At 43.0% G+C, this 24,881-nt stretch overlaps 1 protein-coding gene across 1 annotated transcript in view; it reads right to left on the reverse strand.

The window, feature by feature from the left end:
- Positions 1–209: 209 nt before the first annotated feature.
- Positions 210–24,881, reverse strand: part of ikzf2 (IKAROS family zinc finger 2) — a gene marked incomplete at both ends in the record, with an annotated part of 41,753 nt that continues 17,081 nt past the window's right edge. The window contains 7 exons of the mRNA XM_080839656.1: positions 210–949; positions 1,850–1,981; positions 2,170–2,304; positions 5,360–5,527; positions 6,764–6,955; positions 10,392–10,496; positions 14,806–14,951. Coding sequence (XP_080695782.1) covers positions 210–949; positions 1,850–1,981; positions 2,170–2,304; positions 5,360–5,527; positions 6,764–6,955; positions 10,392–10,496; positions 14,806–14,951 — 1,618 coding nt within the window. The remainder of the gene's footprint in view (positions 950–1,849; positions 1,982–2,169; positions 2,305–5,359; positions 5,528–6,763; positions 6,956–10,391; positions 10,497–14,805; positions 14,952–24,881) is intronic.

A 24,881-nucleotide genomic window follows, 5' to 3' on the forward strand; every position in this document is an offset into this window, starting at 1 on the left:
TGTGTGTGTTTGTGTGTGTGTCTGTGTGTGTGTGTGTGTGTGTGTGTGTGTGTGTGTGTGTGTGTGTGTGTGTGTGTGTGTGTGTGTGTGTGTGTGTGTGTGTGTGTGTGTGTGTGTGAGGGTGTGTGTGTGTGTGTGTGTGTGTGTGTGTGTGTGTGTGTGTGTGTGTGTGCGCGCTGAGGTCTGAGAGCAGTGACTGCCCTCAGCTCCTAGTGGAAAGTGTGCTCTCCGCGGACGATGTGCGAGGAGAACTCGTAGCGGTCCTTGCTGTAGTGGCCACAGATGTTGCACTCGAGCGGGTCTCTGTAGCCGTGGCAACCCATGTGGATGGTGAACATGACAAGGTCGAGGAAGAGAACACGGCAGTGCTCGCACTGGAAGGCCCGCAGCTCGTGGCCCTCTCGGTTGAAGACGCGCACGGCCTCTCGGCCCCCCGGCCGCACCAGCGCAGCCTCCCTCAGCCGACCCTCCTCCCCCTTGGCAAAGCCAGGGCTGGTTCTGGACCTGGGGCCGGCGTGTCCCGGGGCAGCATTCCTGTCCCGAGGACTGCTCTGGGCCGAGTCCGCCGACTCCCGCCCATTGTGGCTGGGGGAACCCTCCCGGCCTGCCTGGGGGTTCTTGGCTCGGACCAAGGAGATCGCTCCATTGGTGGAGGGAGGGAACTCTGGGGGAGGTGGGGGCAGTGGCGGGGGCTCCCGGTTGCTGGAGCGATCTATGCGATGCCCCAGTGGGTACACAGGGTGGAAGAGAGTGTTCACCATGGGTCCCACTTCGGTCATGGAGAGAGGTGGGTGGTGGACCATGGGCCGCAGGGAATCAGCGCTAAGATAAGGCATGGCATTCATTGCCTGGTCCATCATATGTGCTTGCATTAGCTCTGCCTCCTTCTCATACTTCATACCCATGTCAAAGTTTATGTCTTGGTACGAGTAGCGCATCATCTTCTCACCTGCACACACAATAAAGTGAGGATCAGCATATGACAACAGGATTGGATCACTCTAATTGTATGCAGTATTACTGATGGGATTTGCTAGCAATGTCAAATTCACACCTAGGCACTTCACACATTAGACTAGACGCTTCCAAAATGTGTTGCGATAAACAAAGCCATTAATAGAGATATCATTGGATGGGAATCCAACGTGAGAAATGAACGAATTAAATGTGAGAAACCTCAGAGAACTTTCCATATCTAACCAACACCTTGGTGGAAAAAAGCGAGCAAGTTTGCAAAAAATTGGTTTCTCTCTGTTATTTCATGTGATGGTTTGTGACATGTAATGTTGGAAAGCCCCACTTGAGGAAGGTAGCCAGGTTCAGGTTTTAACCCCTACAAAACATGGATGCGGTGAGCTACTTTGCTCTCCATTCCGTAACTGCAATGTCAACCTTACAGGTGTGCAAAAACCACAAAATGAAAACAACATTTTTTTTTCTACCGGCTGCAGCTTTCTGTCTTTCCTCCTGATTTAATAAAGGCTGAATGTTTCTTCAAAGAACACAAAGTCTTGGTAAACGAAACATTAAAACAAGACATTCAAAAATCCACCCTGAGACATTAAAAGAGAAATTTCACATTTGCCACCAATCAAAGTAAAACCCAAAGGCAGTTCAGGGAATACAATCAATTTAATAGCAGTCATTTAAACACTGTATTACTACAGCCTTCATACTGCACTAACCCTGCACTAACCTTATCTTTTTTAACACCATTTAGTTTTAATTTCTTTAACCAAGCTCATGCTGCAATATATTTCTGTTCTTTACAGTCTTTCTTAATGAAAAGGTACCAAATGCCTGAATGGTCCCAGTTCTAAAGCTGCTGCAGCCAAGGCCAGTCACTCACCCACAAACTTCTGTGGAGTGGTACTCTTCCTCTTGCCCACGTTTCCCTGCAGCCTCTCTATGACGGGCGGGCGCTCAAAGGACACAATGCTGGACGGCTCCATCTTGGGCCTTGGCTCTTTAGATACATCTCCTGAATCACAAGAAAGGCAGTTGAGGTGAGGTCATGAGCTTGTAGCGTATTCAAAAATAATGCCTACCATGTGTGGGAAAGTTTGATTTGTGGGATGTATGTCATATTGTGATAATCAGGGGGAATTTTCTAGAAACAAAACTGCATCAACAAAAAAATATATATGGGTCAGGAAGTTTGCCACACACCTGGGTACTGGCCAGCATTGGAGGTTTCCATGCCAACACTTTGAAGGTAGTTATGACAGCGCTCCTTATGTTCCTCCAAAGACGTGCGCTGCTTGTAGCTCCTGCCACAGTAGTTGCACTTGTGTGGTTTACCCACTAGTAAATAGAAGATGACAATGACAACAAATGTTAATAAAAACTGTAAGCAACCCATTCACACTTCTGAAGGGGGTGTCATTACCCACTTACACAGAGAGTGGGTTTATACTTTCACAATGATTCAGACCTTTAAGCAAAGTGTGCTAAAACAAAAAAAAGGTGTGAACCCCCACACAAAATACACACATACACAATGTTTTGGGTTTTAAGTGTTGAAACCCGTGCCATCCCCCTATCTGGCAAAACAATAATTGAACAAGGCCCTTTGCTGCCATGTGTGCTGGCCCTGTGCGCTTCTCATTGAAGCATGCTACTGCGTTGGCCAGAGCCACCCATGGGGCCATTACTTGCTCTAGCCGTGGAGGTCGGAAAATCTCTCCGAACGCCCTACAGAAATAGCATAGAGTGCTTGCGCTTGTGTTGGGGGTGTGTGTGATTCACAATCTCAGTTCTACTCAGCCTGACTACACTGCTGGGGCGAGGGAGGGAGACGGAGAGAGCCTCCAGGGAGCTGATGCTGCGCTGCTCAGGGGAGGACAACTTCCAGTGGGGGCAGATGAAAGGAAGAAGAGGAGGAGGAGGAGGAGGAGGAAGAGGAGGAGGAAAAGGTAGAGAGGACACAAAATGTCACCCCAGGTTCCTGTAACAGTGTTCCAGGGGAGCTGGGCATTCATCTGCCCCTTAGCCATCCCAAATTATTAAACATAAAACACCATCCAGCACATTAACAAAACCACTGTTCACACACAGGCCAAAACAACTTCACACATCTTTTAGAGCATCGAACTGCCACCGTTTAAAATATTCATTCACTGACCGGTTTACTAAAATAACTACTCAAGCTGGGAGTACGGATTGCCTGTAAAGTGTGCCAACTGAGAAGAAACCCAAATCCATGTGAGCCACCTCAAAGCCCCGTGGTACTTTCAGTCTGATGCACAGGGTGAAAGTGAGACTAAGAGAGGTGACCTTTCACGTGTTAACCATGCCATCTTGGTCTGAGACCCAAACCTCTGCACGTGAGGCGGATGACTCTGGATGTATGAGGCAGCAGAGGAGCGCTGACCCTCACCTGCATTACACTTCATTTTCAATACGTAATGTTTAATGTCAACCTTTAACTTCAAATAAATAATAATTTGTCTATAAATGTACTTTCTGATCGTCTAAAAGAAAATACACCTTGACTGCTAAAAATACTGTGCACACATGAGAAACCCTCAGTGTAAATACCTAAAGGCTAAAAACTTGATTTATTTTTGTTATTGCACGTCTACTGACTCACTTGAAGTTGTGATGTCTCAGCACGGAGTGACCATGTTTGAATTGACTAAGGCTGCGGTACAACAGTGGTTACGTGTATTGGAAACTTTGAGCTTTAGGGAGAGCGTAACAATGTGTAAGAAACCATTACTAATGATTCTCATTTTGGTATCTCTTTCATATTTCTGATGAGGAGGTGGAATGAGATCTGACTGGTAGTGTCACTGAATCATATTGCTACGCTGATGTCATGTATAAAAGTGACTTCCACCTCCACAGTTAGAAAAGCACAAATGGAAATAAACGCACTAAAAAGAGAAGCGTTTGCTCCAATGATCTCTGTCTTTGCACCTGCAAACTGTCATTGGTGGTAGCATCCCCTCCAATACACAAACATACACACACACACGCAACATTAACACACAGACACATGGACACACACTCACACACACACACACACACACACACACACACACACACACACACACTCAAACATATACGTATGTGTTACAAAAATCCAGGACAAGATCTAGTATTAGAACTACTATTCCTGAACATGCAAATATCTCAAGTGTTGCATTAAGGCTCATTTAACCGTATCCAACAGACAGGAACTTGAGAGATGAAGATGCTGTTGTGGGCAATATACAGCATACCCCATTGAATCAGAAGATCATTTCTCAGATGGAGGAATCAATCCCTGTATCATACATAGTCAAAGGACTGTTCTGTCCCTCCATGCTCAGGCAGACTGATTCACATGGATGGAGGAGAGATGACCCGGGGGGATAAATAAGCTGCCCCTTCAACACATATACGTACACACACACACAGATACACACACAGATGAGTTCATAAACCCAAATTGTATTCTTCAACTCTCAAACAGGCCTCAAGTCATTTGTAGGTTTCTGAGTGTTTTGTAATCGTCGACGTCATCATTATCGGGAGCTCTTATCATGATGACCTGGTTTCTAGAAGAGTTATTCCTTTTTTCGCTAATAGGGAACTTGTAACGGCCATGCTTGGCTGGTAAAAGTATCTTGAGGAAGCAAAGCGGGTGAAGAACGACAACGTACTCTTTTGTAAATGTAACAATGTCGTAAGGACAATGAAAATTAAAGTTGCATCTGGTTTCACTTAACCTGAATAACTGGACACTACATATGAGGGTAAAGCCACTAGGCAACACAAGCAAACAGGAAATGACATATAATACGCAAATAAAAACAAAAAGCACACAGTCCTGGAGATCCACGTATCTACCCGCCTCCCCCCTCCCCCTCCTCCCATAAATAAATGTAAGTGCCCATATGTGACAATGCAGAGGATCCCCACCTGAAGCAGACAGAAGTGACTATCACGTGACCCGGATGTCAAACACTGGGGACAACACCACTGATGATGGACTGATATGAAAAGTGGGTTAGACAGACACGGCCGCGTCTTCACAAAGACAACATTTCCCTTTGGTTGACAGAGAAAGCATTTCCTTTGGTGGAGCGGTGGAGCCTAGCTGGCTACAGGAACAGCGTGTCCTAGGTAGCCTAACCACAGAGCGCTTAAGGGTGGCTGCAAAAGCCCCTTCATGAGCAGAGGAAGTGTAAGAGGCGCCTTGGGGTGGGGGGGTGTGGGGGGGGGTGTGGGAAGGGGGGGGTCTTCTCCACACAAGAAAAGAAACACCATAGGTCACCCTAATTGTTCTTAATAATAACACGTACTAAGTGGCAGATAAGTTATCAATCTTGACAGGATCAGCGGAGGCCATAAAAGGGTGGAGGGGACTGACCTGAATGCGTGCGCAGGTGTCCGGTCAGTGCGTCGCGCCGGCGGCAGGCATAGTTGCAGAAGGGGCACTTGAAGGGCTTCTCGCCTGTGTGCAGCTTAACGTGCCTCAGCAGGTTCCCCTTCTGCGTGAAGGACACGCCACACTGGCTGCACGAGAAGGGTCTGTCTCCTGCAGACAACGAGATTTGGGGGTGGGGGGGTGGTCGTTAAGGTGGCGAACAGAGACGGTCAGCACACGCTCACAGGCCTGCTACACCGCTACGCACAGCACAACACGGCGGAGACAGAGGCAGAGACAGGGACAGAGACAGAGACACAGACGCAGACGCAGTCGCAGTCGCTCTATGAAACCTCAAAGCCTCTCTGCTCTGCCTGGACTCGGGAGAAACCAGCTCGCTGCCTCTCCTCTCCATTACACGCCACGGTTTTCAATAAATAAATACACTCTACCAGTGGCGGGGACTTGTCACGGCCACGCTGTGCTGTGCACTGGGCTGTTCTAAATAAGCTGTTGAGAGCGAGGGCCACAAATAAAAGGGAGGCGTCTCCTGTGTGGTGAGGAGGTAACAGATCGCTCTCCGCTCAGCCTGCCTGTATATTTGCAGAGCCTGGCTTACCACATGGACTGTTTCCACTGTTAGGCAGAGCCTGTAGCAAGGGCTAGGGTCACTTTGCTTCTGTACATGACACCTGACAAAAGAGTGGTATGTAGTCTGAACTTGGATGCTTTTCTGTGGTCGGCCGTTTGGTGGGTGCCATAAATGAACGTGAATGGTCTGCCTGTTCAACTGTCTGTCTGATCACCAACAGTCGAAGGGCACTACACATTTTTCTTTTCCATTTCCAGCGCTTTCCTGTATTTGCCAATATATACATCATCTTTCAATTAAATTTTGTTTTAAACCCACATATTTCTGACTAGCTGTGCATGAAGACTGAAGTGCATTGTATCCTTTGTGTTCCTATGGTGCGTTTGAGTTGTTTGTCTGATCGTGCGGTAGATACACCTTGGTTTCTTTCCTAAGCCATTTGGAAAAGTGAAATATGATCTGGGCATGGTGACGCGCACAGCAAGAGCGTCAGAAAAGGGTTTGGGAACAGGTTGCGGGGGATTCCTAGGATACTTTCCTTAAGAATGATTCCTGGCCTGACCTATTGTGCTCAACAAAACAGCTACCGTGTCCGCACCCAAACTTACGATGAAAGACGGGAACAGGAAAGAGAATAAAGTACAAACCACATAAATCAATTAGAAAAACACCCCTATGTCACAATGTGCAGTGTTGTGCAGTGCAGTCACCTTGTCTCACTTATTTGAATGTCATTGTCATTCAGTTGGGATGATTTACCAATTAAATCATTGAATCATCACAGTCGATCCCTCTAACTGTGAAAAGTAACTTACCATTAGACAAACCAGCTGAGGTATCGTTGGGACCATCTGTTGTGTTCCCCATGTCCTGCAGGTTGTTTGGGCTGTCCATTCTGGGCTCCTCCAGGCCAGACCCCTCCTCTCCGCTGTGAGCCATCCCGTCTGGGCCAGGGACTCCCCGCTCCTCCTCCTCCTCACACACCCCCTCCTGCTTGATTGTGTGTTCTATAAGTGAATGTGACATAGAAGTATAAAAAGTTGAAAAATAAATCAACTGACACTTAAGTAAACACATCAAACACCTGACTCATCTACCCCCTGGCTAAAGTGCTTTTGAATTTTTTTCTCACTTACCCGTTAATGGCGATTTGACAAGTGATTTTCAATTTAATAATGATCATAGGCGTTTTAATTAAAAAACGGTGACAAAAATCTTTCTTTTTGACCTGTAAGTCCTTTTGGGGAATTAATTATTTCCTGTCTCAAAACTAAGTAAGTTATTTCACAATACTGGTGGTAAAAGGCCAAACTTCAATCAAATTAGGAATTTAATTTCAAGGAAGTATTAAGATATAAATAAAACACAGGATGGCACATTACCGACATTACCAAGGCATACTTTTACTGTACCTAAGCCTGTATAACCCGTAGTCATACTTGTCTACTACATCTATTTTTAACCAATATTAGAGAACAGCTTGAAAGCAAGGTGTACTTTTTTTTTCTTGAAAACATATTAAAGTCAGACGTCTGAGACGGTAGAGAGGACGGTTCATGGTCATGGCTGTCTGAGACCGACTCCACTGTTCCTCCAGTGAGACCACCCACTCAAGCAGGCAGGCAGAAATGCACAGGGCAACACAACACAAAGAGCTGACAGATGTGAGTGCCGCCGTCAGAGCTCTCTAGTTCTCCGCTGTCACTGAACGGCTGTCAAAGCTCTCTCTTGGAACACATGCATATCTATCCATTCAATTTAACCTTTTAAGGGGATTTAAGATCAGGATATCTCAACACTATTTCTAAATTTGAAAAGCTATTCTGTTCATACACTCTTATAGTAAACATCTAAGTCAAAACATAGTTATATTTAGTCAAAACCTCTACTTAACTTTACTAGCAACAGAGTAGTATCGTAATATGTGCCGGCAGAATATAGCTTACTGTTTGATCAACTTTGATGACATATCACAGTTGAATTATGGATAAAATGGACAGGTGTTACTGGTAAGAAAATTATATGATTAGCACCTTAAGAAAAAGTTTAGCATAGCAGCCTAACTTGCCAGCAGTAATTATAGCTCTGCGTGGGCTATGTTGTTCTTGTCTCTTGATGCAATTTCACATCTTGCAGCCCATTCGCTTCATAGCCTTAATGGGTTATGAAGGTTAAAATCGCCATGTTTCTGTTTCAGGTTAGCTTTGCTACTGACACTTGTGAATCTGATACGGATGAGTATAGAACTCCAACTTAGACTTCCTGCTCCTGAAATTCAGCCGTTTTTTTGCCAAAGTTGGAAATAACTTAAATTTAAAGTCATGGCCAGGTTTCTTTCCTGCAACACAATGGTCCAACCTTAGAAAAAATAAATCTCAGCACAGCAAACTTTACTGCTCCACCATCAAATCTATGAGGACTATGCTATAATAATATTTATTTGAGCTTGATTGCCTTGCTATGTCTGCATACAAGTTGGTCAAATATATTGCTCATAGTTTTTCAGTATGAGCATTTCATGCTTTTTCCATGATCCAACAAAAAAAACATTTGATAGAAAATGCATCTGGTTGGGAAACACTATGTAGCTACAAAGTATTACAGAGTTATGGATTGATATTGCTCTTTAATTTGTAAGTTTTGCCATTTCCAAAATCGTACAAGTGTTTATTCTGGTTGAGTCACAAATGCTAGATGAAAAACCCTTTTCTTAGTTAAAGCACAGCATGCATTATGAACCTGCCAATCTTCTCCCTCTTTACCATCCAGATGAACCTGTTTGCATTTTCTTTTGTCCGCAAAGATACCACAAAGTCTGAGCACGAAAGGGACCATAAAACACAGCGACAGCCAGGATGGCAGCTCCCTCCCTGCACCCACGGCTCTAGAGGCAGGATTTCCACACTAATCTGCGGGATTGCTGGCGGACTAAGCTCCATTTGACACACAGAAAATGTCAGAAATCTTTCATGATCAGGGTGTCAGCCGCTACACATGGGGGTCAGTGCCAGTCCTGTCTTTTACAATTCCCTCCAGGAAAGAAAACCTGACAGTCCGGCTCTGACCTAGGGAACAACAGTGTCACTCAAAGCTGCTCAAGCTGGTTACGTCAGCAACAATCATAATCCAGAAAGGCTACTGCATATTCTCTTCCTGATCTATGCTTATGAAATGGGATGGAGTTATTACTGCATTATTAAAAGCAAACCTGGATGACAAATGCTAACAAAATGCGGTTTCATAAAATCTTCCTTTCCCTCCAAATGACACGTGTACTTCTTTATGTCGAGGAGGTAATTTTTCATTAATATGACATCTCCCTCTTCCACAAGGTATACAGCATATAAAGTGTTTGCAGTGGACCCAGCTGATTGAACCTGAAATGGTTGCCAGGACAACAGCACATAGAATCCTTGTCCTTGTTTTGCCTCTTTTGATCAAAGTGGGCGACCAAAAGCACAGAGAGCATTGTGACAACCTGGAGCTGAAGGAGAAAGCACTCACTGACTCATCAAAAGCTTGACCTCGCGGTTGAAAGAAGTGGAATGAAATACAACAAGTTAGACCTTTGGTCTTCCAGTCGTAGTTGTATAAGATGCCAAGATTCACCATGAGTGAGGAAACAGTTAACGACACGTAGACAATGATATTTTACACTTAATTAAGGCACTGACTGTAGACTCTGTCCTGATCATATGCTATCTATATATTTTTTTTTAAATGAGACGTGCCGACATACATACATACCTACCTACCTACCTACCTACCTACCTACCTACCTACCTACCTACCTGCCGACCTACCTACACACACACACACACACACACACACACACACACACACACACACACACACACACACACACACACACACACACACACACACACACACACACACACACACACACACATACATACATACATACATCTAACAACAGTTCTGTGAAAGTTTATGTGAACTGAAAGTTCAGCACTGGTCACAGGTCATGACACATCTGGGTTAATACCCATCTTACTGTTCAAACCAAAGCCAGGCGGCTGCTTCTTCTATTTCAGATCAGTTCACCACACAGAAAATAGGCAGACAAAATGTCCCAGACTATAAAGTGCTCTTGGGTTTCTCACTAGAGAGCTTGGTCATCTTTCAAACTGAAACAGTGGACTTGCATTTCTCAACCTCTTGTATGACCTGTTCAAATAAGAACCCTATCAACGACAACAATCTCCTCCAAGATCGCGGCCGGTTTCCACATCTATCTGGCAAGAAAGCTTCCCTTTTCTCAGTATGCCACTTCATGATGACATGTCTGTCCTCGAAACCATCAGTCCTTTCCAGTTTTCTGTTGTGTGTGTGCGTGTGTGCGTGTGTGTGTGTATATGATCAGATTAAAGGAAGACCTAGGTATTGTGTGGGACAGTTTTAGTCATAGGGAGTAGTACTTACCAGTGGATGACACAGGACTTTGGGAATGTTGCCCATTAGGCGTGCTGGTTGGCAGGTCCACCAGCATTCTCGGGTTCTCCTTCCTGGGAGAGCAGTGTCCGTTACCTAGGAGACAGACAGCAACAAAGTTCCAAGGACGTCGACTTACTTCAGGTTGACCGTGTACAGGTAATGGCCACAACTCTCTCAGCAGAACTGTTCAAGCCAGCAGACACCCATTTATAAGACATGTTTGTATGTTTCGCATTTGTTATGTCAGTTTTATACACAGCATGTGATGCAAAATAATATCAGAAAAAAATGATCTCAATGTTCATGTGTCAGTGTGTGTGTGAGAAAGAGAGAGAGAGAAAGAAGAAGAAGGGGGAAGACGAGCAGATCATGAGATCTGTGGTAGATAGATAGATAAATACAGAGAGAGGGAGAGAAAGAGAGATACTTGAGGTAGATACATTATTCTAGAAAACAAAGCTATTGAATATGTCCTGACACACACACACACACACACACTATCACACACACACACCCACACACACACCCACACACACACACACACACCCACACACACACACACACACACACACACACACACACACACACACACACACACACACACACACACACACACACACACACACACACACACACACACACACACGCACACACACACACATTCACATCCCATGAGTGCAATACAAACGATATAAACACAATATAAAGACAGCCCCCACCCACCACCCTACCAGCAATGGATCATTTTCTATCAAACAAGTGGCTTCACATTGCTACAGCTTCCAGTCGCGCCGTATGCATCGAGCCTGTGTGCTGGACTAGTAGGCTCTCGGCCACATCCTCCCGATTCAGATTGGATTTCCTCGTCTCTCAGCACTCGCTCGACGCAGGGACATGATCTGGTGCTGCTGTGTCCACTCAGGGAGAGCAATCCCTTCCTCCCTTATCCCATTACCATCTGACCCCTTCGGAGCCAACCACACAAAGCACCTGTCAACAGCAGCATACCCCAGCTAAGGAGGTTTCACATCCCATGGGATCACATGTAGCACAGGGTCGTCTCCCACCATGCTCACCAACCCCCCCAAACACTACAATGCTAACCGTCTACTGTCCCCACATCACTGAAATGAAAAACCCATTTCTTGAGGTCAGTAGACTTCAGCTGAGAGGTTGTGAATCGTACCAGTAATGCTGTAGGGGCTAAGCAGTAGGGGCTAAGCAGATCTTGCTGTAGTGGCAAGTCTCTCCTCAGACCATGTTTGCACTCCGGGTAGGTCTCTACAAGCACGCTGTACTGATGACAGTCACAGTTTTTCTGCTACTGATTTTTTTAAATTTCAAATTTGATTTGATTGCATATTCCGTGAATCGAAGATAAGGCAACCTAACAACCCCAAATGTTGAATATGGGCAAAGGACACAGACACAGTTGCTTTGGGAACGGAATAACACACACACACACACAAAAAAGATTTAAGCAGCAGCAAGCAAAAAAAGGTTGGCTTTCTGGGCACTTGTGGCGCGCGACAGGGCCTGTCAGCCAGTGAGTGAGGTGCACCAGGAGACGCAGTCAATGACACAATCCCAGAGCCCGTGTCCGGTTACTGAGCCGGGGTTGAGGGAAATCTCAGGTGACCAGCCATCCCCTGGAAACGGGACACTAGCGGTGTCGCCAATTTGAATGACAGCGGAAGGGAGGATTTTCCATAACAGCGCTGTGCCTTAGGTAAGGCCACAGCCATAGCATGGGTCTGAGGTAGCGCATAGGACCGCCTCGAGCCTGACTGCTCAAACAAATCAGATGAACTTTTTCAGTTTCTGATAGCCGAGTGAAACAAGACTAAAATACTTTCTGTGTTTGTTTTTACATTCCCAGTAGAAGGTGTTATAATTTATGTTCTCTCTCTCTCTCGCCCTTTATCTCGCCTTCTCTCGCGCTCGCTTGCTATTCCCCCTCCAGCACCCATACTCAAATTCAAATGAATTTCATTGATATTGCAAAAGAGAAAATGCACAGCCGCAGCGTTTGTGAGAAGCACAAAGAGAAAAGCTTGAACAGAAGGAGGGGAAAAAAACATACAGACAGAAACAGTGAAAACTCAGACACAGACGTCTGTTTAGAACAGACAGTACATTACACTCTGGTCCTCCACTCCTATCTCTCTGGGCTCCTATCGGGCGTGCTCTCAATCATCCCCTCAGTGGGGTTTCAGTAATCACACCTACTCTGTTGTTTGCCTTTTTTCTTCTCCAGTTGACTGATGAAGCTCTGATAAGGATTGGACGTGAAGTGCAACATATGGATAATATTCGAGAAAGCTCCTGCCCCCGTGCTGATGCAGGCTGAGAACCCGTAGGCCCACAGCAGACTACGGGAGTGACTATGGGTCTGACCCTGGAGACTGCTGAGTAAGAATCAACATGATTCACACTTCTCCAGGACTGAGTCAATATGGACACCAGCCAGACACTGGATACAACTTGAAACCCTTGTTTCCATGCGTTGGTGGCCAAAATAGAGACAGAAAAACCACTACACCACGTTTTTTAAAAGCCATGTATTCAACCACGTTTCCTGCTACAGACACTGAGTTTTAGTTCACTATGAAGTGCTCAGATTCATTAACAAATGTTCGCTGCCTGACAATGACAATGTTTGCAGGAGGGGGAAAAACCTAAATGGAGTGGTGGTAATGGCTGGATTATAAACAGAAGGAAATGCATTTTCACTGGATTCTCCCTGACAAGACAACGATTGGTTGTGGCATGTTGGAAACGCACAATTTAAGAGTGCAAATCAGGTTTTTCCTGTCAGGCCCGGCACCTCCAGATAATCCCTCCATATCAATCAAACTCCAGCACAGGCCACCTGCTCGAACAGAAGTCAGTATTCCACGTCTGGCACAACACACTGGTATATTGTTCATTTCACTGTACAGGTACAAGGCCATAGGAACTTGAGGAACATAATGCATGAAAGAATTTGGGGAGATCAGGTCACATCGTGACAACCAAAATATGTGATCAGTTCTTTTTTATCTATACTGTTCACTTCTCATTTGTGTTATATGTCTATGTCTTCCAAGACTCTGTAAGGTTTAAAGAACATTTTAAAGAAAATGTAAAATCGTATACATAGCAAGACACACTAGATATTACACACATGCATTAGACCAACAGTAATATTAAGCTATCGCTGAGTGTACTGTGATTAGGAGGAATTGTTGTAAGCTGCAAGTTATTACAACTGTGTTGGTTTGTCAATTTTTGGGCTCTCCAAAATGAAATGAATGAATAAATAAATAAATAAATTCCAAGACACCTGCGAGTATTCTGAAATGAAAGTCGTTTTATCAGCACGTTCCATCTGTGGGAATGTGTGGGGGAGCACGCGGCTGGGAAGGTACCACAAAGCACCTGGTACTGTAGCACCATCCAGATAAGAAATCTCTAGGGAAGCCAAAAGTACACTACAGTCATTTGCTTTTTTTGCAGGATTGGAGTGCAGCTTGCGTCTCTTCTCCTATCACAGTGGTGCAGCAAGGCATTCAGCTGCACCGAAGATGTGCCACATTAGGCACACACTACTACTACATCATTTCAAGTTGTTGGTTTGTAATGTTTCAGTTTTTACAGCTTAACTGAAAAAGACTATTTTGAGGAACAAGTTCATGAGTTTACCAGATTAGTCACACAGCTAAATTCAATCATTAAGTGCTGCATGTGCATCGAAACAGAAATAGCTTAGGCATAAGTGTGCGTATATAGCTCCACATCACACGGAGAGTACCATTTCAGCCACCCTTTCCTCACATAAAGTATGCATGGGTTAATACGCATTCGAATCACATCACATTACTAACCATGACTGCCATCAAAGGATAACATGTTCGGAGAGTACACTGCAGTAATCAAACAATGTAAGTGCTGCCCAGCGACTTTTTATAATTTGTAATGACTGCATTTTTGCTGTTAGGAAATCACTCACATGTTCATACTGCATGTTTCATACAGTGCATCCACTTTAAATATTTTCAACTTGACATGATTATGGCTTGAGACAACATTGTCTTTCTCTGTGGTTGTCACCTAACCTATAACAACCCCTTGGTATCGAATACTGAGTCAGGTATAAGAATCAGATGGGAACCAGTTGAAAGTTACAATGCAAATATACAATGTACTTTGACAAGATCTGAAGGGTATTTTTTTTTAATGCCAGTGATGCACGGTGAAAAAGGAAGTATTGAAGTTCCTTCTAATCAAGGACGTAAGATATGCATCTACTGAAGCAATTTAAGAAAACAAAATAAAACTGCATATGAAATGAGAATAGATTTAACTTTTGTGTAACTGAAAAAGAAATGAACAAGACACGACCGTGAAAATATGAACTTACTATCAAGATATCCATCTGATGTCTCCGTCTCCATAGTCATAGGGCAGGACTGGGGGAAGAAAGGAAGAGATCCCTTTAGAGTGGAACTTGCGAAACTGGGCCCCTTCAAAATGAGGCCGCATTTGATGTTACCCAACCAACAGCATCTACACCACACAAAGTTGTTGAACTGCAAACAATGATCATGGTGTAATTCCCAGTCAACCACTTTTGACTGAAACATGTGGATTCCTCTTTATTAAGTATCCAAATAATGTGTTAATTTCATTATAACTGTTCTTGTTTCCCTTGCTATTGTTCATGAAATAAAACCTTGCATGTGCATGTTATGACCTGTACATGGTCTTTTACATTTCATTAAATGTACATTTGACAATGCCATCTGACCTCAAGACTTAAGCTACTATTGGCTGAACTGAACTGTGTCAAATGTGTCAAGTGCCTTGTTCCTCAAAAAAAAGTGTAGAATGTAAGATAAGTAACCTATAATCAAATCATGATATGGTTATATATTTAAAATAAAAACATTATCTTGTTTCCGCTTGTGGTAGTTTCAGATCCTGTGAAAAATTATGCTCTTTAAAATTAAGAATTTCTAGCTGGCCAGCGTCAGTGAGACGGCCGCAGTAGTCTATCAGGGGAGTAGCAGGTTGGGCCTACAGGACTAGAGTGTTTTAGATTCAGCAGTAATGATGTACTGTAACATCCCATTTGACTACATTATTATATTTTGATCCTGTAAATGCAAATAGATATTGGGTTACAAGTTATTTTGATTAAAAAAAATTGTAATTGCTTGGGTCGAACACTCTTGCATCTAAAAGTGCATTACAGCGTAAATACTGTTTTACATATAAGAGAGTATTTTTGAATGTGAGATAATGGAAGATCCTACCATGTTTTGTTTTGGAAGACATTTTGATCAATATTAGTATGTAGGGAAAAACAGCATTGCAAGGACTGCATAGAAATTAATCAAACTCAAAAGCACTCTTGCTTATATTTGGCTGTATTAAAATTAACTGACTTCCTGTCTGCAATATAATATTCAGTACACAACAGATATAACTGTTTAAGGAAATTACAGCACTACGTAATAATTTGATTTTGGTGATCAGCAGCCTATAAAGTCAATTGCTGATGACAGATGAATCAAAAGGGACACTGGTCACCAACATCAAACTGATACTGGCACCTGTCAAAACGACGAAAGTGCACAATCCACGTGCTGTGTTGAGATACTTCACAGGACTGACGGCTGGGTTCTATTGCTAGAAGAGAGCTCGACCTTACGTATGTAAACCCAATCTCCCAATAAGCATATTACAATGATGTCTTTTGGCATAAATCAATAATCGGATACATGTGAAAACGCAGGTTTGGCTATTAATCGGCCGTACAAACGCTGCATTCATACAACAGTACGTCTAAGTTTGATCAAGAATCAGAAGACAGTTGTCAATACACAAAGAGAGAGAGATCTAGAGACAAATAGAGAGAGAGGGAAAGAGAGAGATCCACTTCGCACGAAACAGAGCCTGAATCGCTGGATCGACTATATTCAAGAGACAAACAGGTGACAGAGTTGTCAAATTAACTGTTTAACTGCCTTTACCTTGTATGGGTCCCTTAAACAAGGACTAATTGTTCAGCTGCCCTTCTTCTGAAATAATTCGAGTTAAATGATTGCGCGAAAACCTCGAGGGATGCCTCCTACGATCCTAGATATCTGTGTCTTCCACCTCTAAAGAAATGTTCACAGGATATGAACGACGTGAGAGTTTCAATTTCTTCTCTACAAGGAGAGATAGGAGATCTTGCACCAAAAGTAGGCAAAAACGAGTTAAGGAGCACGTTTGCTCCTATAGTACGTCTGGTTACTTCCTTTGCGCTAGCCCATCAACTTTTCCACCTCAAAGACGACCCCACACCTGTTGCGTGTGGGCTACAGAGAATGCCCTCGATTTATTCTAGCCTACTCTTTAGAAAACGTCTTTAAGAAACTCAGCAGCGTGATCCCAAGACGGTCAGTTGACGACACTATCGAAACAATCTAGGAAAATGGAAGAAAAATAATAAACTGGATCCACCGGTTCCTAAGGAATTAGGCAAAAGCAGAGGGGACATGCCTATTTGCGGCAAAGGAGAGGAGTTGGGATTTCATCAGTTAGTTCATAGGTCGACACAATGCCATGGCTCAGCGATCATGTACAACCTAACTACAGCCATTTTATGCAACATCAGAATTAAGTGACCTAACATTTGTATTAGTATTAGTATTTATATGGCGAAATAAATATGGATCAGTTACCATTAGATGGCAGACTACCCATGTATTCCTTTCAAAATCATCCAAATCTTTCAGCAGAAATAAATAATTGCAAGGGCTGTGGGTTAAAATGGAAGATTTGTACTCACAATGCGCATTGCCGCAGTCTCAACTTTGTAGCCACCACTGCAATCCTTCTGTAGCAACAAGTGATCCGACAAGCATTTCTCCTCCTGTCACTTGAGAGCGCAAATCATCTATCGACGCACTTGACTGTAAAAAGCAGACACAATGCTGCAATCCCGTTTTACGTGCTTATGTGTTACTTAAGGCAGTCAGCTATAGACTTCGCGAACCTTCTCATAAATAATATGTAGTTTGTGGTGATAATGCTATATTGCTTTGTAATTCTTGTTTTACTGTTTGCATTTTTATTGTACCTCATCGATGGGGGTGGAACCTTACCGGCCGGCACTTTTGCTAGAGACATTAGCATTTTGCACATTCATCAGGACTGCCGTATAAAGACTAACTTTAACGTATTGTTCTACTGCTGTTTTTCCTTCGTTTACTTCCTCCATCTCCAAAGGCATCGAAGGCATAGCATGCAGACGTGCACACAGAGGGCTATTGTTGTAATTTGGTATAACGCAGAGAAACGGATCCCTCGGCGTGAGCTACTGTCTGCTGTTGGCAATCGATAGATAACAGGACTTAAAGGTTGCTGTTACAGTCGTTTTCGAGTTTATGTATCATTGTAATGCTGAACATTACACCCACATTAGAACATTTCATAAAACAAGACCTTTTGAGATGATACGTCATCACACTTTTGCCCACACATTAAATTACAGTATGCAACAGAGTGCGTTCAATGTCGTGCTCATTGACTCGGGGTCAATATTTTAAACATAGAATTGTGGCTAATATGTTCTAATGTTATAAATACTTGAGAGGGATGGGTTTTCATGCATACGTATTGTACCCATAATTTAACAACTCCGCAGTTCACGTGTCATTCCGGAGTCAAGCACTGGCATAGGCAGCTGTCAGTCACTTCGGCACGGCACAGGGCAGGTTATAGTTCTGACATGCAGATGAGTGGGCCGGTAACAATTGTGTTCAACAAAAGTGTTTTCTCTACGTTATCCGACAGCTTGGTAGAGAGTTTATAAAGGTCAATATTATGGATGAATTAGGTGAATAAAAGTCCACACCTAAATAACGACACAGCTGCTAGAAGAGGGCTGGTCAGGTGTATGTAGCCTATACTGATACTATGACCGCCATTAGTTGACCGTAATTATTAATCTCTTACCATACGAAGTAGGCTAAATAGCCTATGTGTGGACGGGCTAGGTAGTTACTATTCGATTTTGACTCACTAACAATCCAATATATTGTTGATACTAGTCTGTGTGCGTGTGTATGGAACCAGCCATAGCTTTATTTGAGCGTAATGGTCAACTGTAGGCTAAGCTATATGCATGCGTTTGCGTATTTTTAATGTGTATTTAAGGAAATTGGTAAGATGGTTCCTACCCCCCTGAATAGGTTGCATGATGATGCATAGGGTACAATGTTGCAATGTTGAGGCCTTGGGATCTTTAGCTTCAATCTAATCTAAGATATCTTAAAGGTTCTACATGCAGTCCTCGAATAAAGAATAACCATTCTGAGGGTTCTTTTGTAAACCTTATTGCAATATAGAACATTTTCTGAGGATGAGGAACATAAACTGAGAGCGTATTAAGTTTTGAAATGTGGGAAAGCATTTAAGTTTATACATATTAAAAATAGAGGAACCATGACAATGGGTTAAAACAGCAGGTTAAGTAAAAAGACATAGACTGATTGCAGTGTTTTACAGGTCTGTGAAATACAGGTTGTTCTCTAACACTCCCTCTTGTGGTCACTTATTGGCACATCTTATATGACCTACTTGGAACCAATACAGGTCATCTTGTTAGGATGGTTAAAATATCAGATTTAAATTTGTAATCACTTACGTGAACATGCACGCACAAGCACACATATACACCACACATGCAATTACTCATAAATAAACACACATGGCTGTGTCATTTCACAGTTAAAGGTACAGTTTGTAATTTAAGTGAACGGTTGTTGATATCTGAGCTCAACTCTAAATCAAATAACCAATAACTTACCCTCCATACTCCTGAAGTAAAGTGCTGATTGGCTGTTGAGTAGAGTATGGCTCATTTCAAGCTACTGGGTTTGCTTCCTATTTACAGAACCAGTATGTGAACACCCACCCACACACAGAATGGACAGGTAAAGGACCACAAGGAGCAATTTGCCGAATTTGACAAAAAGCATATTTGATTATAATCATGGGCTGTACCTTTCAGTCAGTCACCAATCTCTGTGCAAAATACTTAAGTCAAAATGTTCTCTGTGTAACAACCCTGGGTAACAAGTCCTTGTTCTGAATCTATGTATCTTTAAATTCCACCAGAGAAATAAAGGCATTGGGAAGAAGAGTATCCACTGGACCGTAACTTTGAGTCAAAAGTAACACTGACAAAGTACATGAAGGACATTACCAGTGATCAACGATCTAAATGCTAGAGCACCTTGTGAGAGATGAAAAAGACTACGATGCCACTTAACAAACCCAAACAAACAATGAAAAGTTCAGTTCATAGTCCACCTATTTTTCTCTCATCCTGCCACGACGGCTAGATCTGGCACTTCAGAAACATCCCATGGCACGTTCTCACTGATGGGCTTGCAAAAAAACAGAACAATTTGGTTCTTTGTGACCTACAAACTTTCATACTCATTTTCAATAAAAAAAAAACATTGTTGAATGAATGTTAGATGTTTGATGTTTTCATTGAACCGATGACACATTAACAGTTATCATTTTCCATTTTCAAGACTGCAGTTCCTGTGAAACCTTGAGGTGCAGTATTAAGAATGAATAAGAGAAAAATAAACTGTCATTTATAAGTGTCTTTCTATCACGGCTCTTCAATCATACTGTAAGCACTCAAGAATACTGAATCAAAATAATTGATAGGCTGCAGTTAAAAAATCCCAACTATGTTATGTATTAGGTCAGATTAGGTCTCACACTCAGTGCTTACTTGTCTGTTAACTGTACACCATCAAGCCTTGATACGCTGCCTTGTCCCCATCAATGGCTATGGCTTGTGCTCTCAGGGTAAGTTTCCACCACTCAAGCGTGCTGTTTGAAGTGTAGGAGAAACCGTTAAGCCCCCCCCCCCCCCCCCCCCCCCCCCCCCCTACATCCCCCACTTCTCCCCATGTTACTCTCTCCTACTCACTCCTTTATTGCATGGCTTCAGCTAAAACATCAGACCACCTGTGTTTGGGGTTTCCATGACCCTTTTGCCCCGTGTCAACATCTTTAAATGAAGCTATTTGTGAACACACCATCATGCAATATCATACACACTTAGTAGCAAGTGGTCCAAAACAAAATAAAGCTGGTTTTAGCTGAAGATCTATTAATCTACCTTAAAGAATAAAGAATACATATACCACAGAAAACAAAACTGAAACCCAATTTTTAAACTATTTTAAATTAATTTGCATAAATGTCACAAGCAATTACTGTCAATTGTGCAGGGATTCCACTCTTTTAAATAAAGGCCTCAGACCTCAGGGGGTCATTTGGGGAGCTTTCAATGTTTTTAATTTTGAACAAAAAGTTTGTTTGATCTTATACATTTCCATTACATGGATGTGTTGTCTCCTTTTATACTGTAATTGTATCTAGTTTGCAATAATTGTGTCCACATAAAAAAAAAAAATGAATGCCAGGTTTTAATCACTTCTACATTTTCTGAAACTGATTGAGCTAAACAGGGCACTTGCTATGAATAAGAGTTGCATTATATTTATTTGAGTTGAAATTGTTTCTGAAAAATTGCCATACAACCTTAACCTGTTGGAGTTAGCTATTTGGGTTAGTGGTTGGTGAATCATTTTGCGTATAGGTGTATCACTGTCATTTTTACTTTAATAAATAATGCTTTGCAACAAAAGGATGCCTAGCATAGTCAGTGTGGTGAATATTTTAATCAAAGGAGCTGTTGGCAGTTTCACACATTATGGTGGCATTTCTTTTAAAGTGTATTGTTACTGCATGGTTGAGGATAACTCCTGCTATCCACGGAGTACTGCATGCAAAAATAAGAAATGTTTGAGAGACTAAGCAAGTGCTAATCTACAAGAACTGAAGCCATCAGTAACTATGATACCTTGCACAATGGGGTAACGCACAACTAGGAGGGTAAGGAATTTATAAAAAGGTAAAACCACCAAAACCATCATTGTCATGAGCCATGGAGTTTCCTCTCATCATCCTCCTCCATGCATAAGCTATTGGAAAAACCTCAAGTAAAAGCGGCGCCTCTAACCACCCAGGTCAGAGCACTTGTGGTTGGATATTTGTACAGCATTTGCAAAGGATTGGGGAGCATGGCACTAAGAGAACATGCAAGCATGCACATCGTACTTCAGCTGTCAATGTGACCCGTGACTGCGCTGCACTTTTTACACAGGAAATGTTTTCATCACAAAGATGGGAAATAACCCAAAGTGTTTTGAAGGAGTGAGCCGTTTCCTCCTGTATAACTAACCAGTACCTTGAGCTAATAAATATATATGAAAGTCTACACTTGGCCTGAAGCCTATTTCAAAAAATATTTACAGATATTTTCACACACAGAGACAAGCTCAAACACACACACACAAACATTCATAGCTTTTGAGAGAATTCATCATTCAGTGAAATGAATAAAAAGTGTGATGGTGAAACAGGTGATACATGTATCAAATCATGCATGTCATATATGCATGTATTCTTTTTTTGTGTTTGTGTGAACAAAATAACAAAATTCTGTAGGAGAAGAGTAGGAACATGTCTTTTCACAATACTGCCACCTAGTGGTATTACACAACACTATCAATGTACTGAAGGAGATGGGTCATTTTGGATGACACAGAAGGTGAATATGCTTCTTCTGCTACTACTGCCACAACTACAAATAACACCTGCACAATAATGTTTATAATGACAGTAACAACAACAGTAATCATTATCATCATCTTCGCCATCCACTGCACAGGGAATGCCTTACACGTAAAGCTGAAAACTGCTAGATGGCAGTGTTGGACCGTCCAAAACACTGACCTCTTTCCACTTAAGATCCTCTTGACTCTGGGTGGCATTCGTTTTTTCCCACGTGTCAGTCGTACCAGACTCAATGGCTGAGCAGTGAGTGATTCTTGAGTACGAGAGTGAGAAGCCAGAGGGCTGTTTATATGACTATAAACAGTTGCACACTGGTTAGAGTTGGTTTAATCTTACTTTTAAAAAGACACACAGTAAGAACTACACTTCTGAACACTATTTTCATCCTGAGAGAAGAGGTGGAGGTGGTTGAGGGCTACAGAAACCTGGGCGTTCACCTGGGCAACAGACTGGACTGGAAATGTTTACAGGGAGGGACAGAGCAGACTCTACTGTTTGAGGAAACTTAGGTCATTCAATGTGTGCAGCAAGATGTTCTGTTGGGGTTGCAGCATCAGAGCCAGCAACTCTTAGAAACTGAACATATTGACGAAGAAGGCTTGTTCTGTGGTGGAGACTGCTCTGGAGCCCCTAGAGTTGGTTGTGGAGGAGTGGGTATTGATCCAACTGCTCAACATAATGGACAACACTACACCCCCCCTACATAACGTACTGGTCAGTCTTCAGTTGGTGGTTCCTTCAGCTCTGCTGCAATAAGGACAGTTACAGGTGGTCATGTCTGCCCACCGCAATAGTCATCTACGACGATTCCCCTCTGTGCCAGGATAAGAGACTCCTTCTCTGAGTGGTAATGCACATTTGACAATTAAAGTGCACATTAATAGCAACATCTTGCCTTAATGTAAAGTTATATTTGTATTGTATTCATTTCATCTAGTAAAGTAGTCGTTAGGTAATTATGCGTTCTATCTTGTTACCTACCACTTGTGTGTGTTTTTGTCATTTATGTGACAGCATTTGTCAACAACTTACAATTCTCTTTTGCTACACATAGTACTCTTTTTCTATCTATCTATCTATCTATCTATCTATCTATCTATCTATCTATCTATCTATCTATCTATCTATCTATCTATCATAATTCCAATCCAAGCATTAGAGATGTTTCTACTCCCAGCAATACGATTTGGCTGCATCATTCCCTTCTGATGTTCCATTCCTCTTTCATGTATGCCAGGACATTAACATTCTGAAATGGCGGTGGCACATCCTAGCAGCAGAACTCTTTCTCCATGACGCAGAGTGAGCCCTGATGAATGAGGTCCTTATGCATGCTGATGACGCAGGTCCCTCTCTCTCGTCAGGGCCTGAACTGAGGACAGGGAGCAAAAGCTGGAGTTATATAGAGGCATTGCGGAGGCATTCATCCTCACGCTGCTGCCGCCTCTGCATATCTTAATCAGACACGAGATGGAGAAGGGGTCTGCATTGTGTTTCACAGCTGGATAGATACTGGGGACAAGAGGCATTCATGTAACCTGGCGAGGCTGGGCTGGCACAAGCGTCTATGCTGTCCGCCCACGCCACCATTGTCAAGCAGGCTGGTATGCTAACGTCTGCTTGGGCTTTGTGTCATCCATTAATATGTCCCTGTTTAGTTGAAGACAATATTAAGAATTTTGAGATTAGAGTGGGAACCAGGACTCCCCCTATACCCCCCTACCTCACAAAGGAAGCAGATATAAGGGACTTTAATATGGACATTCCCCAGTCCAACTTCTTCTGTTCCCATACAATGTGTTCTTAGAAAGTGGCCACCAATTTTTCTTGGCTGCACACATTATTCATTGATATGTGGGGCATTCAGTTTACTCTTATCAGGTAGATCATGTGTATACAAGTAATCATACACAAACACTCACAATCTCAGACAAACACGCACACCCACACACACACACACACACGTGCGCGAACTCCACTTGGTGTGTAGTACAGTCTACCCATCATTTCTTAATACAAGAAAATAACTCCAGTGCCCTTGTGTGCCATGTCTAGATCTTGCCAAATTGTACTCGTCCCAACCATTCATTCCTTATGCTTTGTAGTCCGTTCGCTGTTTACCCAAGATTGATAATCATGACAGCCTCCTTCAAAACGGTATGCGGAAATAGCTGTCCCCTGGCAGCCGACTAAAATTATATTGACGAGGACCATCCTTCAAGGCCAGCTCCTTTAATGAAGGGCAAACCATTTTCATTCATTTCAAGTCTGTCAAGGAAACTTGTCACTCAGGTGACTGCTCCCATTTTATTGCGGTCTCCAGTAATGACTATGTGTAAAATAGTGTCTCCAGGGGGGGGGTCTGGGAGCGGCGTCCCAGGGTGGGGTTCATGGCTTGAGCGTGTGGCTGTGATGCAGCATTACTCCGACTCAGAAACTCATCAGGCCCACAGACTCCCACTGCAACTAGCGGCTCTACCTTCGACATTAGCAGTCACTCCACGGAGAGCAGATGGCAATATCGGGACAACAATGGTGTCGTCTTGTTTCTGGCTGAAACAGTATCTCTGCTGTCCAAGGCTTCAGGGAAACTCTGAGGGGCTTACAGATCCTGGAACCTGCCAAAAGACATTTCCCAAATGTCTACTTGTACTGCGGCTTGTTCTCCGACAGCTCTTGTTCTGTCTGTCTCCATCAGCCAACGTGGTAACAGATGTTGCCCTGATCTGGCACGGATATGGCCCTGATCTGGCACAGATGTGGCTCTAATCTGGC

This window comes from Sprattus sprattus (assembly GCF_963457725.1).
Source record: "Sprattus sprattus genome assembly, chromosome: 5".
Classification (NCBI taxonomy): Eukaryota; Metazoa; Chordata; class Actinopteri; order Clupeiformes; family Clupeidae; genus Sprattus; species Sprattus sprattus.